We start from the raw sequence: 17,331 nt of genomic DNA, 5'->3' as shown, positions 1-17,331 counted from the left end.
TAAAAACAAAACAAGTTTATTAAATACAGATAGATTTAAAGTGATTACAAGTAATGAGGCATAAAATTCAGAATTGGTTACAAAGAAATAAAAGGTAAAATGCAAACTAACACCTAACTTAACAAGCTAAATGAATTTGAAGCAAAGGATCGCTCTCACCATATGTTCTAACAGTCTTACTGGCTGAATCTTTCAGCCAGGATCACTTCCCCATCCAATGATGCTTCATTTGTCTTTCAAGCATTTTTTTGCGGTGAGTAGAGAAGGGAGAGAGAATTTCTGTCCTATAGTCTCACTTCTTTGTCATTTTCCTCTTTTTGAAAATCCTCTCCAGTTGAGGTTCAGGCCACAGCAAATCTGTTGAATGGAAACCTCCAGCTGTTCCATTGCCAAGATGTAAATTTCTCGCTTACACTCTTCTTCATGCCAAAGAATGGCCACTTACCCAGGTGATGGTCCATTTGATTTTGTTGACACCTAACGGAGGCATCAGTTTGTCTCTCAGAACTTGATTTGGGCTGCTTCCCCAGATTTGGAATATGCCTATCATCATACAGTATTGTGTTGCCTCACATAACTCATAAATCATTACTGTTCTGGTAAAATGAGTTTTCAAATGATACATTTTGTACAAAGTATGTCTTGTGGTATCGGCCTTGTAAAAAGGGTGAACATAGGGGTACAGACTATCACAGCCTGTGATTGCTGGGATCACCTCTGGAGCCTTTTTTAAAAATTGGCGTCACATTAGCATCCTCCAGTCATCTGGTACAGAAGCTGATTTAAATGATAGGTTACATACCACAGTTAGTACTTCTGCAATTTTTATTTAAGTTTGGGTGAATACATTCTGGTCCTGATGACTTATTACTGTTTATCAATTTGTTCCAAAACCTCTCCATCCTCTGCAATGAAGAGCAATGCAAATAATTAATTTGGCTTCTCTACAATGGCCTGATCTTCCTTGAGTGCTCCTTTAACACCGTGGTCATCTAGTGGCCCCACTCCCTGTTTGGCAGCTTCGTGCTTCTGATGTACTTTAAAAAATTCTTACTGTTAGTTTGTGTCTTTAGCAAGTTGCTTCTCAAATTCTTTCTTGGCCTACCTGCCTTATACGTTTACACCTAACCTGCCAGAGTGTGTGCACTTTCTTACTATCCTCACTAGAATTTGACTTCAAAATTTTAAAGGATGCCTTTTGCTTCTAATCACTTACATTACACTGCTGTTTAGCCATTGTTCCATTCTTTGGTCTTGTGTCTTTTCTGATTTGGGTTATACTTTTAGCCCTGAGCCTCTATTATGGTGTTTTAAAATAGCTCCCATGCTCCTTGCAGGCATTTAATTCTTGTGACAATTCCTTTTAATTTCCATCTGACATGCATTCTCATTCTTGTGTAGTTTCCCTTTTTAAAGTAAAATGTTACCGAGGTGGGGTTTTTTGGTGGTATTCACTCTACAAAGATGTTAACTTTAATTACATTATTATCACTATTACTGAGAGGCTCAGCTATTTATTGGACCAGCTCCTGTATTCCACTTGACTGAATCAAGAATTGCCTCTCCCTTTATAATTCCAGGACTAGCTGCTCCAAATACTCATCACTGCTGATGTCTAGAAATTTTATTTCTGTGTCATGCCCTGAGGTGACATTTTCCCAGTCAATATGAGGATAATTGAAATCACCCATTATTATTGCGCTTTCTACTTCTGTAGCCTCTCTAACCTCCCTTAGCATTTCACAATCACTGTCACCATCCTGGTCAGGTGATCTTTTTGTTCATTTTTTTTCCTCGAGGGCTTCACCCTTTCCCCCCACCCATACTTAGTGTTTCGAACAGAGAGATTGTATCAAACTTGGGATTGTCTTAAACTCTTAGCCATAAATGTCCAATACTTTGAAAAAATCATTGCAATAGCTTTAAACATGGCTTGTTTGCAGATACCATTGAGACAAATATTAAACCATGTGTACAAAATAATACATTCTCATGCCTTAATTTCTGTAAAGATATACAAAAGAATCTAGTTTGCGTTATATAGTATTATGTTTAATTTATATTTTTAAAATGCTGCATTAAAGGCATAAGCACAATGGGACAGTGTTTGACCATAACAATTTATTTCCTGACTTTTGAAGTTGATGTTGCTAAACACACCCTGCTCACTGTGGCTCTTGGATAGCAGGGCTTCTCAACCGACAGCTCCAACAAGAATCCATGTCAAGTGCAAAGGGGGAAGCAGTGCTGTAGACACTACTGAGTCTACAATAACTTACCCTCAAAGCCAGAGAGCAACAAGAGTATTAGAGAGAGACACTCAAATCCACAAAGACCCTTCACTGCCCCTCAATGCCAGTCCCTTTCCTAGAACCAGATCTGAAACCATACTGTTCCCTCTGTTCACGGAAGTGGAGGAGAGTACAGAGATGGTCTTGTTTAAGAACTGAGATCAAGGAAAGCTTAGCTGTTAAGAGAAACAGGAGAATCAGAGTTTATGGGAAGGGGAGCTCAAGGGAGTGGTAGTAGGAGATATTACTGCAATTTCATCAGTTCATATCCAGCTACTTCAAAGCTGAGACATCTGCCTGCATCTTCAAATCCAATCAGCTCTGGGCAATCTAACAGCAGATGAACAACCAGCACTGAATATTTTCCCTTTCATCTGGCCAGTATGACATTATTGGAGTAATTTAATTTTATTCTGACTTGACACTGGTAATTCCCTGGGCCCTGTGTGTCTTGTGCAAAGAGAACTGGAGTACTGCGAGTAGAAGGGGGGAGCGGAGCTGCCCCCACAAAGCCCAGAGGAACAGGTAGCAGGATATCAGCCTCTGCAAGCCTTTCATTGAAGACCTTATCAGTTCCTAGGATCATGAACTGAGAATGTAATGTATTTGTTCACAATAATGTAGATTGTGTTGGTATTATAAATAAAAATTGCTTAGTTTCATATGAAACTATATGCTGCCTATTCTTGGCCTTAAATACTTGCCTTTGAACAGGTGGTGGATGAAACCAGTGCTACCCTGAGGGATATTGTTATCTGAAAATTTATGCTGTAGGAGTGTGCAGGCCACAGATTTAACCATTAACGGTTAGGCACTGCTTTTTTCTGCTGAAGTGATGGCAGAGAGCCCCCCACCATGCCCAATTTGTCATGTATGTGAGCTTTCTAGTTCATGGGAAGTCCAGGAAAAAATTAAAAACAAAGAGCTAATGCCCAAGGATACGCTCAAAACACTGGTGTTTCATTTAACAGGATATACCTTGGTCCATTGCACAAGAGACCCATATATGCAGGTCCTCTCTTAAAATAAGTTCTCTCCTACCATGTAAATCCAAAGTAGACAGCCTAGAGAATAGCCTCTATATCTCCACTGCAAAAAAGATGTGTGTCTTTACATTGATATAGCTACCTCAAGTTAGCCACTTCAACGTAAAATCCTAGTGGAGACAAAGTACAGGTAATTTGTATCTCAATGTGGTAATCATGGTCAACTCTATACCCCCAGCTGGGATTTACCTGTAGAAACCACAGTATCTTGTCTCCACTAGGATTTTACATTGAGATACCTAACCCATATTTTTTTCTACTCTACAATTGCAGCTGTAGCTTCTGGAAGTGGAAGGGCTCTTCCTTGACTGGCTTATTGCATGGGAAGAAAAGAATGCAAAGTGATTGCTGCTACCACAAAAAAGCACCATGCCAAGGCAGGAGGAGACCTCAGAAGGGTTGGACGGAGATGGACAACAGACTACATGTGAGTGCTATTGCCCTGTGTGCTGCATGGGTTCCACCCCAGCCCCAATGGGAAGAGCTGACACTGGAGGGGCAGGAGCTGGAGGATACTGGTGCCAAGTACTAAGGATCTCCTTGATTGACATTGCTGTGGAAGTGAAGTGCAATAAGTACCTTTTGATTCAGCCTGTCTACCCGTCTAATAATAAATTAATGCTGATACTTTAAGGTACTTTCTCCTACCTATAAAGTAGATCAGTATTTATTCCCATTTTATAGATGAGAAAACTGAAGTACAAAGGTGTGACAGGATTTTTTCCAAAGTTGCACAGTGAGTCAGTGGCAAAGCTGGGAATAGATCCCAGGAGTCCTGATTCTCCAGTTCTGTGCATTAGCCACAAGACCAGCCTTCCCATTTGTAGCTGCAGCGTTTTCTTTCCTCCCTTTCCCTCTGTTACAAGCTTGCTCTCATCAATTTTTTCCTCGCCATTGTCTTTCTGATTCTCTACCACCTGGCCTCTCCCCCATCTCCTTTCTACCTGTCCACTTCCCTTTCACCATGTCTGTCATTTACAGTAACATGCTGCTGCTGCTGAGGTCCAGAAAGCAACATTGTTGGCCACCTGTCTTTGCTGAATTGAGAGGCACAATGGGAACAAAGGAGCTAGCAGAGGAGCAGTAGTTGGAGAAGAAAAATCATGTAGGGTTGTAAAGGACAGCAAGAGATCAAGTCCAGACCCCTTGTGCTGAGGCCGGACTAGGAAAAGCTAGATCAGGGGTCGGCAACCTACGGCACCCGTGCCCATTTTGAGTGGCACACGGCTCCCTTCCGCAGTCCCAGCCCTCAGCCCCCCGCCCACCGCTCTCCCCTGCGGGGGCAGGAGGCAGAAGCTTGGTTCTGCGGCAGCCAAGCTTCCCCCCTCCCCTGCTTCTTCCCCCAGAGGTGCTTTCCTGCCCCTCCTCCTCTCTGTCCCTGGCCAATCAGCTGATGGCCCTAGCGATATGGGATATTAAAAGTTATTACAGAGAACTTTTTCCAGAGGGTCTGGCTAGAGAATCTTGCCTGAATGCTCGGGGTTCAGCTGATCACCATATTTGGGGTCGTGAAGGAATTTTCCTCCAGGGTAGATTGGCAGAGGCCTTGGAGGTTTTTAACCTTCCTCTGCAGCATGGGGCAGGGGTCACTTGCTGGAGGATTCTCAGTGATTTGAAGTCTTTAAATCATGATTTGGGGACTTCAGCAGCTGAGTCAAGGGAGAGAATTATTCCAGGAGTGGATGGGTCAGCTTTTGTGGCCCGCATCATGCGGGAGGTCAGACTAGATGATCATAATGGTCCCTTCTGACCTTAGAGTCTGAGGGGGAGGAGGAAGAGCGGCAGCGTGTACACAGCTCCGTAGAGGATGCAGAGAGAGATAGGGACGGAGCCTGGGGGAAGGGGGTGGAACAGGGCATATCCCTTCCAGCCCCCTGCCATGAGCAGAGCACCCCTGCCTTCTGCCCTGAACCCCCCCACCCCAACACACACCCATCCCTCTGCCCTGCACTCCCACAGCCCCAGCCCTCTGCCCTGAACCCCCCACATCAACACACACCCAGCCTTCTGCCCTGATCTCTGAACCCCCTCACACACCCCAGCCTTCTGCCCTAAACCCCCTCCCCCAGCCCTCTGCTCTGACCCCTGAAACAGAACACGTGCCCACCCCCCCACCCCCAGTCTGGGGTCCCGGCCGTAGGCCCTGATCAGCCCTCTGCCGGTCTAGGTGAACAGAACCCCAGGCTGGCAGCGAGCTGAGCAGGCTGGTGGTGTAAGATCAGCATTTTAATTTAATTCTAAATGACATTTCTTAAACATTTTGAAAACCTTGTTTACTTTATATACAATATTTTAGTTATATAATATAGACTTATAGAAAGACCTTCTAAAAGCATTAAAATGTATTACTGGCACGTGAAACCTTAAATTAAAGTGAATAAATGAAGACTCGGCACACCACTTCTGAAAGGTTGTCGATCCCTGAGCTAGATCATTCCTGACAGCTGTTTGTCTAACCTGTTCTTAAAAACCTCTAATGATAGGGATTCCACAACCTCCCCTGCAACCTATTCCAGACCAGATCTATCCTTACAGTTAGCGGAGATTAAGCCCACTGCTTCTTATCCTACCTTCAGCAGCCAGAGAACAATTGATCACAGTCCTCTTTATAAGTCCTCAACATATCTGATGACTTATTGGGTCCCCCTTCAAGCTTTTCTCAAGATTAAACATGCCCTGTTTTTTTAGCCATTCCTCATAAATCAGGTTTTCTAAACCATTTATCGTTTTTGTTGCTCTCCTGTGGACTCTCTCTAATTTGTCCATATCTTTCCTAACATATGGCATATGGGACTCATATTACAGGCCTCACTAGTGATGAGTAGAGCGGGACAATTACCTCACATGAGTCACATATAAAAACAACAAGGAGTCCTTGTGGCACCTTAGAGACTAACACATTTATTTGGGAATAAGCTTTTGTGGGCTAGAACCCACTTCATCAGATGCATGGAGTGGAAAATACAGTAGCAGGTATATTTATGGAAAAGAGGGGAGTTGCCTTACGAGGTTGTGGGAGGGGGAGTCAGTCTAATGAGACAATTTAATTACCAGTAGAATACCAAGAGAGGAAAAATCACTTTTGTAGTGGTAATGAGGGTGGCCCATTTCAAACAGTTGACAAGAAGGTGTGAGTAAATTAGTATGGTAAAATTAGGTTTTGTAATGACTCATCCACTCCCAGTCTTTATGCAGGCCTAATTTGATGGTGTCCAGTTTGCAAATTAATTCCAGTTCTTCAGTTTCACATTGGAGTCTGTTTTTGAAGTTTTCCTCCCTTGGTAGTCTACTGATAATTGTCTCATTAGACTGACCCCTCAACTGGTAAGGCAACTCCCATCTTTTCATGTACCATGTATAAATATATCTGCTCCTGTATTTTCCACTTTATGCATCTGATGAAGTGGGTTCTAGCCCATGAAAGCTTATGCCTAAATAAAGTTATTAGTCTCTAAGGTGCCACAAGGACTCCTTGTTTTTGCTGATACAGATTAACATGGCTACCACTCTGAAACATATTTCACGTATGACACTCTTGTTAATACACCACAGCATATTATCCTTCTTCACAACTGAATCATAACCCCCAGATGCTTTCTAGCAGTACTACCCCCTTAACAATTATTCTCCATTTTGTAGTTGTGCATTTGATTTTTTTCTCTCTCTAAAGAAAATACAGTATAGTCCCCATCATCTGAATACTACAGGGGCCATGGATTTTTTTCAGATAAGCGGCAGTTTGGATCATTGTGAGGTCAGGAGCCATTCAGCAACAGAGCAGTCTCCCCCCCAGTGAGGGTAACCAGATAGCAAGTGTGAGGGGGTAAGAGGAGCCTATATAAGAAAAAGCCCCAAATAGCAGGACTGTTCCTATAAAATCTGGACATCTGGTCACCCTACCCACAGCCAGGGGTTCATCCTTGTCCTGGCCTGGGGTTTCAGCTCAGCCCTGATCATTCACTCCCAGGATTCCAGAGCTGCAGAGGGCTCCTTCCTCTGCTGCAGTACCAGTGACACCCAATCCCTGAAAGCACAGGGTGTGAGCTGTAGTTTGCAGTCCTGGCAGATCACAGCAGAGAGAGAGACACTGCAGCCTTCCCTCTACCTTGTGCCTGCAGGGATCAGGTGCCAACAGCCCCCAGCAAAAAAGGTGATCTCTGTAACTCCTCGATCACAGCTCCGCTCACTCCTGTTTGGAATGGCTGGGCTGCAACGACCTCCCTACACTGCCCCCAGAGCCATTCAGCAGCAGGGTAGCCTGCCCCAGGGCGGGGGTTTGTCCTCCTCACTGTCCTGTCCATAGTTCTGTGTGCCACGTGCTGTGGAGAGAAGGGGTTTGGGTTACTGCAGTTCAGCTCTCTGGGTTTTGGCTACGGTGATCACGCTGCAGTGGATTGCCGCTTGGTGATTTCTGAGCAATTCTCCAACCTGTCCAGGTGGATGAATTCTAACCCTGCCCTCCAAGTGCTACGCCCCCTCCCTGTGCAAACCTTATCAGCGCACCCTGCCCACCTGGATCCCAGGCCTGACTGAAAACACTGAGCAGGAGCGGCTCGCAGTGCCCCCAGCCTGACTGGGAACCACTGACCGGCCAGCGCGGCCGAGTGCGAGCAGAGACTGAACCCTGCTGAGGCCCAGCAGTGGCAGAGGAAGGGGGCGCTGCCTAGAGGAGGCCGGGGCCAGGGTCACGTCCCGGGGGTAGGAGGCTCGCGGGGCGGGGCTGCTGGGGTTACCTGTCGGCCGCAGCTCGGTTAACGGCCTCGCGCTCTGCGCGGCGCCGCCACCTCCCCGCCCGCCAGGAGTCAGGCCGCTCCGTGCACGCGGCGCGGGGGGCTCAGGGACTCGCCCAACGGCCACTCGGGGACGGGGGCGGGGCTGGCTCCTTTCCGCTCTCCCCGCTCCTAGGACCGTAGCGCCGGCCCTGGCCTATGCCAGCCGCGCGGCCGCCTCCGCCGTTTGCAGGCGGCTTCTTTGGGCGCCAAGGCCCCCAGCGGGCCTCTTCGGCCCGGGACCGGCTCCGGCCCCGCCCCGTCTCCGCTGCAGCGGGAGGAGCCCCGGGAGCGCGCTCCGCCGAGCGCGCAGCCCGGTGTCTCGGTGGCGGCCATGGCGGCGGCCTCGCAGCGGGACCCCGGGGACTGGCAGGATTTCTCCGGCTTCCAGCCCCCCGCAGGGAGCAGCCCCGAGCCGGCCCGGGACGGGGGCACTTGGGGGCCCGGGGCCCTGGGGGACAAGCTGCTCCTCTGCTTCAAGCCCCCCCCGCCTCGGGACGGCGGCAGCGAGAGCCGGGTCCCGCTGCGGCCCCTCAGCGAGCAGAGCGCCCTACAGGAAGACGAGTGAGCGGGGGCGGGGCGCCGGGAGGGGGGTGAACGGCACGCGCGGGGGCCCCCGTAGGGACCTGCAGCACGTAGTTGGGAGAGGGCGGCGCGTGAAGGGTCCGTTGGGGTGGGAAGGCCTGGAGGGGGCAAACGGGTGGGGGTGTCCCCCTGGGGGGAGGGGCTAACGTAGCGGGCGGGGCGGGAGTCCCCGTTCGGTGGGGTGGGGGCGGGGGCGGGACTGGGCTGACAGGGCTGGGGCCTGTGCGTGCTGGGCCTCTCCACACTGTAGTCAGCGAACCGCCGCTGTGGGGGCACAGCGCAACTTGGCTCTGAACTCAAGTTCACACCCTGTGGGCGCTGCTAACCAGAGCTGCTGCCAGTAGTTGCCCTCATCTTGCCTATGGCCACTTAGAAAGCAACGTTAAAGGTCAACATCCGAGTTTGTCAGCGTCTCTGTGCTTTCCCCCTGGGGTTATAAACCCCGTGTACACTACTGTGGTAACCCAGGTGGGTCAGCCAAGGTGAGCTAATGCCACACCTTTTCCGCAGGGTAGGCAGGCTGTCAGTGAGCACCAGCAGGGCTTTCCTCCTAAGCTGCCCCCATTGAGCTAAAATGGTTTAACAATGCCCCTTTTGCCCATCAGGACAGGGTCCTAGTTTCATGATAGTCTGTGACAAAAAAGAACTAGGTAAATTCATGGAGGGTAGGTCCATCAATGGCTATTAGCGAGCATGGGCAGGGATGGTGTCCCTAGCCTCTGTTTGCTAGAAGCTGGGAATGGGTGACAAGGAAAGGATCACTTGATGATTACCTGTTCTGTTCATTCCCTCTCGGGCATCTGGCACTGGCCACAGTTGGAAGACAGGATACTGGGCTAGACGGACCTTTGGTCTGACCCATTATGGCCATTCTTATGACATGTATTGAACATTACCACAAATCCTGTGGAGAGTTTTCTTTTGATTTGATGGGGATCCAGCAGCCTGTTCCCCTCTCATGGGATGAAGTTGAAGATCAGAGGGATCTGAAACACTACAAGAAAAATCTCATAATGAGAATACACGATAACCAGTTTTAGATTTTTAAACTTTTTTAGTTGTATATGGAGGGACTTTAATTAGCAAAGTGACAGTTCTTCACCTAGGTCTAGCCACACATAAAATTTGAAGTTAAGCTTTTTTTTAAGTCATTTTTAGGTCTTGCTATATTTTTTTTTTTTAGATGGGGGGGGTAATTTTTTTTCTTTAACTCAAATTACTAAATAAACTTATCTGAAAAAGCCCAGATCTTCATCTTTGGCCTGAAACAAAGCGTGGATAGTTCTAGACACAAAGCAGAATTTTAGAAAAAGTTGAGTATTGCAAATGGATTTGTAACAAAGTTAAGTTTTAACCTTTCTTTCTTAATCTTTCACTTCCATGAACATTAGAGACTTTCCTGACTAGTGCATTTTTATTTTTACTTGTACATTCCTTCATAGTTGTGCAGTCTTCACTGAAATTAAGTGAAGTTTTGGCTTGGGAGTTGCTGCTCAACTTGCTAATTCCTAGGTTTGAGATGCACGAGGTAAGGGAAATTAGAACAACATAGGCCTTGGCTACACTTGAGAATTCACAGTGCTGCCGCGGCAGCACTGTGAAGTGCCAGTGTAGTCGCGCCGCCAGCTCTCTCGCAGCACTGCAAGTACTCCACCTCTCCAAGGGGAATAGCGAGCAGCGCTGCAGGTGCTGATTACACTGGCGCTTTACAGCGCTGCACTCGCTGCGCTCGGGGGGGGGGGGCGTTTTCACACCCCTGAGCGCAGCAAGTTGCAGCGCAGTACAGCGCCAGTGTAGCCAAGGCCATAGAAAAGAAGTAGGAAAGGGTATAGAGCATTGTCTGGCTAACATTTCAACAAAGGGAAATTTACCCCCCAAATTTTGTTACATGACCCATCAGGAAGCATGGCTCTTTTTCAGTTTTCTTTTTATTTCTCTGCCATGCAAGCATCAGCAAATGATTCCCCTTTTTGCATTTCAGACGATACATAAATAAAACCAAACTTTTGCAGCATTTATTTCTTTGACTGTAAAAACTTTAAAAATATTTTAAATTGAATACCTGAGGAATTCCCAATTGATACAGGTATTAAAAAAAGATATTCTGTTTTATTTTTTGTTTTTGTTTTGTAGAAGATCAGTTGCTATTCATTTCAATATCAGTTTGTTTCTTTAATCCTTTTGTCCAGGATTTGGAATGCTTTGACTGATAATTATGGTAATGTAATGCCGGTTGATTGGAAGTCCTCCCACACCAGAGCTTTGCATATGCCAACACTGAATCTCTCAGAAAAAGGGGTAAGTTCTGTAGCCAAAAAGCTTTTGATGCCTTTTCGTCTTGGTACAGAAACAACATAGGATGAAATTTTTATTAAAATAGTTATTTGTGATCACTTTAAAATATTTTTTTTAATGTGTTTGTATCGGCATTAGCAGCAGGGGTTGTCTTTTAACATTGACAGATCTGATGCATACATTTCTGCTCCTCGCTTTCAATAAAGTGTTATGATGTGGGTTCCTTCTAAACTGACTGACAGGTCAACAAACGGACCAATCTGCATAACAGAGGGGCAAGGGAAAGACAGTAATAAACTGTGGAAGTCTTCTTGTTCACTTACAGTCTTGCCTCTTGTGTATTGAATGGTATCCGAAAATGTTGGGAGGTATTCCTGTGTCTTGGTAAATTCATTATGGACTTTTTCCAACCAAGGCCATATCCTGCAATCAGATAGATGCAGGCAAATCCCTGCATCTGTGTGGATCCAGTTGCAGGATCAGAGCCCAAGTATACTTCCTTGCTCTACAAATAGGTGAGACTGAAATACAGCAACACTTGCCCCTTCCTACTAATGGAGAAAATAGGCACCACTAGCATTGCTTAGCCAAGAAGTGTCATTTTAATAATATAATGTACTGAAGCATATTGTGAAAGTTTAGATGTTCTTTTGCAGCCTAATAACTGGGTGATTGAAAAAATAGGATTGATACCCCAATTTTCCAATGACACTTGGTGAGGTATTTGGGAAGATTGCCTGTAATTTTGCATCCAACCACAAGCATCATGAAATTTGCACTGAGCACCAGAAAGACTTTAATGAAAACATAGCACATGTTTTACACAACAGGATGCTCAATAGGCACTAAATTTGAAGATACTTTGGGAGGGATTTGACAGAATGCAGGTAGTTGACAGTCTCAGTGAAAATCTTGATCTAGTTAACAAAACTGGAATTGCACAATAGAAAATCAAAAACTGATTCAAGTGAGGCAATGGATTTTTCTTATTGTGTAGCCAGTATGATTGGTCCCAAATACAAAGGTCATATAGTGAACCCAGGCTATGAAAAAGCAAGTAAATGAGACAGGGCAGCTAAAGTCAGAATTTTGACAATTTTTAAGCGACCTTCGTTCCCATCTAGCCAATTCAGCATTAGTCAAGTGTATTCAGCACATTCAGATTGATTTGTTTGGGTGAAATGTTGTAATAGGTAAGATGGTGAAAATGCAAATAATATGGTAAAAGTATATCAGTATATAACGGCATAATGGTAGGCCTAGTGTTATTAATCTGGGGACTTGACTTTTGTGTTCCCCTGTTTAATTGTGGAACTGCAAGCTCTTATGAGAATGTGCCTTTTTGTTTGAGGAACAAATACTTGTGAAATGAATCCCACAGTATGTGTGGGGTTTTCTCATTTAATAAAACATAGAGGTTTTTCCCAGAAAATAAGAAGCTTTGTTTTATGGTTGGAAAATCACAACCTTGAATTGTCTGCCCACCCTGGCTTCTAATTGTAACTTTATTACACGTGACTTAATGTATATTGTGTATATAAAATAAGTAATGACATGCGCTGCTGATTCTTGCATATGTCAAAAATACTGATGACTTTCTCAGATGTAAATAGCAGTAATCTTACAAAGAATTCTATAAAGTTACAGAAAGTCTGATAAATATAAATCTGTTGTGTATCCTTTCACTGATGCATCTATTTTGGTGTCTTGCTTCTATTTGAAGGAGTACAGGGTGAACTCCATGAGTCTGATGGACTGATTGGCTAGTCTACAAATGTTTGGATGGCATTGAGTGAGTGGTGTGTGTTTAAAGTCGTCTTTCTCGCCCCCCCCCCCCCCCTTTTGGGAAAGTAAAGAATATGCTAATATTCTTTGCAAAACAAAAAGATGATAAAATTAATAAAATACTCTTCAGCTACAGTTTCATTTTCACTTTTGTTGAGATATTCTGTTTTATGGTATAAGAATTATTTATATATTTTAGATTTTTGAATATGAGCAAGAATCTAATGTTTTGATGTCAACAATAATGGAACCAGACTTTCTTCTTATAACTTTTTGCCCTTTTTCACTTTTTCTGTATGCGCTTTCAGTTAAATGAACATTTGAACCTTGACCTATCAGATGATGAAGAGCTTCGAGAACAGCTGGATATGCACTCTATCATAGTTTCCTGCATCAGTGATGAACCGCTGTTCACAGCAGAGCAGGTAAAGAAAAATATTCAACAAAAAGACAGTGTTACGGCTTAATACTACATCTTCTATGCCTTTTGTTCTTCCTAGTTAGTGGATGCTAAAGAGATTTGGAGACAAACTGATCACTTTTGTTTATAGTTACAGCAGCAATGTCTATACCATGATCTAGGGGGGTAATTCCCCTGCTTATGTAGACATATTTGTGATAGCTTTCAGCTAGCTAGTGCGAGTATAAATAGCTGTATAGCTGCGGTAACACAGGTAGCGGTAGTGGAGACACAGCTGAGCCGTGCCATGTACATACCCACCAGTTTCAGATAGCTTTGTACTCTAGCTATACTGCTGTTTATACGCTCGCTAGCTTGATGTGAGCTAGCACAAATATCTGTACATAAGCAGGGGAATCACACCTCTCACTTGCAGTGTAGATATAGCCAAAGGGATGCATTGGGTACTTTTTCATCTTTCAAATTGCCCTCTGCGTCAGCTTTGGGGTTTCCATATGGGTCTTTGAAATTCTCATACTTCAGTTTCCTGACATGAGCCAGCAGGAATCTGAAGGAAGAAGATGTAGACAAAACTGCTCCTAAATTAAGGGCCAAAAACCGGCCATGGGATCATCATAAGCTTACTGTAAAATATGACTTTTGAAAACTGATGGATAACTAGGAAAATCTGGAAAAATTGGAGGTAAATGAATATGCAGGACCAGTTGTCATGTGGGAGAGAGCAATTCTGTCAATTATTGTCTTGGTACATCTAACTTCTGTCTATACTAAAGTAATCAAATAAGAGAAGGGAAACTGGTGAAGTTTAATAACAAGTAACAAGCATGGATTTATAAAGAACAAAGATTGGCAGAAAAACTTGATTGCTCTTTAAAATAAAACTACAAATTAGGTAAATGACGGGAATGGAGTTGGTGTGGTACATTTAGATTTTAGTGGAGGGTTTGATATTTTCTGATAATCTCAAAAAAAAAAAAAAAAAAAAAAAAAAAAAAATCCAAACTGACTTGCTAAAAACACTACCAATGGGAGTAAACTGGATAAAAGTTAATGATAAACTGTAGTGGTATTGAATTTGAAGAGATGTTGAGCAGGGCAATGCAATGCCTGGTTTTAATATTTTCATTAATGGTCTGGAATCATAAATAAAACAGCACATTAAATTCACCTATGTTAGTAAACTGCAGCGGATTATCAACAATCAGTACAGAGAAATATTTCTGTGAAAGGAACCAAAAGAGAGAAGAAACATGGGCCAAAAAACCCCCTGATATACAATTTGGAAAAAGTAAATTATTGCAGCTGGGGGAAATAGCATAAAATGCAGATTCTCAATATGGTGGAGGGAAATGCAAGACCAGAAGTAACCATTGTGAGCATCTGGTCTGAGCTCCTGTATAACACAGGCCATAGAACTTCCCCAAAATAATTCCTAGAGCATAACTTTTTGAAGAACATCCAATCTTGATTAAAATTCTCAGTGATCCACCATGACGCTTGGTAAATTGTTCCAATAGTTAATTTCCACTCACTGTCAAAAATATATTCCTAAATCCCAGTCTCAATTGATCTAGCTTCAACTTCCAGCCATTGGATTGTTATACCTTTCGCTGCTAGATTATCAAATATTTATTGCCTATGTAGATACTTACCAGTTGTCATCGTCACCCTGTAACCTTCTCTTTGTGAAGATAAACAGATTGAGCTAATTGAGTCTGTAGCTATAAGGCATGTTTTCTTGTGCTTTAATCACTCTTATGACTCTTCTCTGAACCCCTTTTTTTATAGCTGTTTTCAATTTCTCTTTAAACCAGGTTGGTTTTTTTTAATCAGCCTGGCCTTCTTCCTTGATTGTGGCTTTTGGGGCGTCTAGTAAGGTGTTCTTAAATTATTCCCAATTACAGTAACTCCTCACTTAACGTTGTAGTTATGTTCCTGAAAAATGTGACTTTAAGTGAAACGATGTTAAGCGAATCTAATTTCCCCATAAGAATTAATGTAATTAAGAGTAACAAGAAGGGTTTCTTCAGGTATGTTAGCAACAAGAAGAAAGTCAAGGAACGTGTGGGCCCCTTACTGAATGAGGGAGGCAACCTAGTGACCGAGGATGTGGAAAAAGCTAATGTACTCAATGCTTTTTTTGCCTCTGTCTTCACAAACAAGGTCAGCTCCCAGACTGCTGCACTGGGCAGCACAATATGGGGAGAAGGTGACCAGCCCTCGGTGGAGAAAGAAGTGGTTCAGGACTATTTAGAAAAACTGGACGTGCACAAGTCCATGGGGCCAGATGCGCTGCATCTCAGGATGCTAAAGGAGTTGGCAGATGAGATTGCAGCGCCATTAGCCATTATTTTTGAAAACTCATGGTGATCGGGGGAGGTCCCGGATGACTGGAAAAAGGCTAATGTAGTGCCCATCTTTAAAAAAGGGAAGAAGGAGGGTCCGGGGAACTACAGGCCAGTCAGCCTCACCTCAGTCCCTGGAAAAATCATGGAGCAGGTCCTCAAGGAAACACTTAGAGGAGAGGTAAGTGATCAGGAACAGTCAGCATGGATTCACCAAGGGGAAGTCGTGCCTGACTAACCTAATTGCCTTCTATGATGAGATAACTGGCTCTGTGGATGAGGGGAAAGCAGTGGATGTGTTATTCCTTGACTTTAGCAAAGCTTTTGATACTGTCTCCCACAGTATTCTTGCCAGCAAGTTAAAGAAGTATGGGCTGGAAGAATGGACTGTAAGGTGGATAGAAAGCTGGCTAGATCGTCGGGCTCAACGGGTAGTGATCAATGGCTCCATGTCTAGTTGGCAGCCGGTTTCAAGCGGAGTGCCCCAAGGGTTGGTCCTGGGGCTGGTTTTGTTTAATATCTTTATTAATGATCTGGAGGATGGTGTGTGGGGGGGGAGAGGTGAGGGGGAAGGTGCTGATCTATGGGGTCTGCCGGTAGGCGGGAACCACTGTGGAAGGGGAGGAGGCACAGAGAGGCTGCCAGCTGTGGAGAAATCAGGCAGCCAAACAATGTGAGAGTGGAGCATTGCACAACTTTAAATGAGCATGTTCCCTAATTGATCAGCAACGTAACAACGTTAACTGGGATGACTTAAAGTGAGCAGTTACTGTACCATTCACATTTCTTTGGTTAAATTCTTCCTCCCAGCTGATTTGGCTCATATTGAAAATGGCCTTATAAAGGCACCAAGTGTGTGTGTGTGTGTGTGTGTGTGTGTGTGTATACACACACACACACACACACACACACACACACAAAATGTTACTGTTCTGGACTTTATTCTGCTTGCACATTGTAAAGGTGATCAAATCATGATCACTTCTTCCTAACCTACCATTAAATTTTAGTTCTGTGATCATTTCTACTTTATCTGTTAGGACCAAGTCTAATAAAGAATTCACCTATGTTGGCTGTAAGATTTTTTTTTTTTTTTTTTTTTTTTTAGTTAGAAAATTGTCATCTATAAAGTTGAGAAATTCCAAGGATGTTTTAGTACTGGTAGCTTGAGACCTTCAGTATATGTCACTGAAATTGAAGTCTTCCATGATCACAGAAGTTTATTTTCCCTGACCCATTATAGATGCGTGCAAAAGGAGGCAGTGATCTTGTTCCTATTGTGATCTGGTGGACTGTAGTAGACACCAACTAATACTTCATCTTGCGCTTTATCTGTTAGGACATTGATCCATAAGCATTCAGATCATTTTCTTCCAAGTTATCAGTTACTTGGAAACAAGTAATGCCTTTTTTGACACAGATTGCCACTCCCCTACCCCTCTTGCCCACTCAGTCCTTCTTAAATAGGTTATAACCATTGATTTTTAACATTCCAATCGGGTGAATCAACCCACCAGGTTTCAGTAATACAACTAGATCTTATTTATGCCTATAAGTCAGCAATTCCAATTCCTCTTGTTTGTTACCCAGGCTCCTATCATTGATGTATAAGCAAATAAAAAAATTCTTCTCTTCATGAGACACATCTGGAAATTAGTAACACTGAAAGACACCTAAATAAATTAAACATAAATGTGCAATATACAATATAAATGCGATGTGGTGGTTTAAAAAAAAAAAAAAAAAAAAATTGGTTTACAAAACCAGGAGGTTGTAGTTCCTTTTTTGGATAAG

The 17,331-nt window shown here is 44.0% G+C and overlaps 1 protein-coding gene and 1 long non-coding RNA gene across 4 annotated transcripts in view; one reads left to right on the top strand and one right to left on the bottom strand.

Annotated features, from left to right (window-relative positions):
- Positions 1–8,117, bottom strand: LOC128833927 (uncharacterized). The gene is made up of 2 exons (XR_008444361.1): positions 8,071–8,117; positions 1–357 (listed from the first exon to the last, which is right to left on the bottom strand). It is a non-coding gene; the product is annotated as an uncharacterized LOC128833927 (long non-coding RNA).
- The window catches only part of FEZ2 (fasciculation and elongation protein zeta 2), a 59,108-nt gene continuing 49,629 nt past the window's right edge, over positions 7,853–17,331 (top strand). The window contains exons 1-3 of one of the 3 annotated variants that reach the window (XM_054022219.1): positions 7,853–8,035; positions 10,881–10,989; positions 13,080–13,196. In XM_054022219.1, coding sequence (XP_053878194.1) covers positions 10,918–10,989; positions 13,080–13,196 — 189 coding nt within the window. In that variant the 5' untranslated portion in view covers positions 7,853–8,035; positions 10,881–10,917. Of the gene's footprint in view, positions 8,036–8,245; positions 8,671–10,880; positions 10,990–13,079; positions 13,197–17,331 lie in introns of those variants that run through there. The other 2 variants (XM_054022217.1, XM_054022218.1) reach the window with 2 other exon arrangements.

Source organism: Malaclemys terrapin, chromosome 3, assembly GCF_027887155.1.
Source record: "Malaclemys terrapin pileata isolate rMalTer1 chromosome 3, rMalTer1.hap1, whole genome shotgun sequence".
Lineage (NCBI taxonomy): Eukaryota > Metazoa > Chordata > Testudines > Emydidae > Malaclemys > Malaclemys terrapin.
Note: the sequence above shows the minus strand (reverse complement) of the source record. Positions and strands in the feature narration are given on the sequence as shown.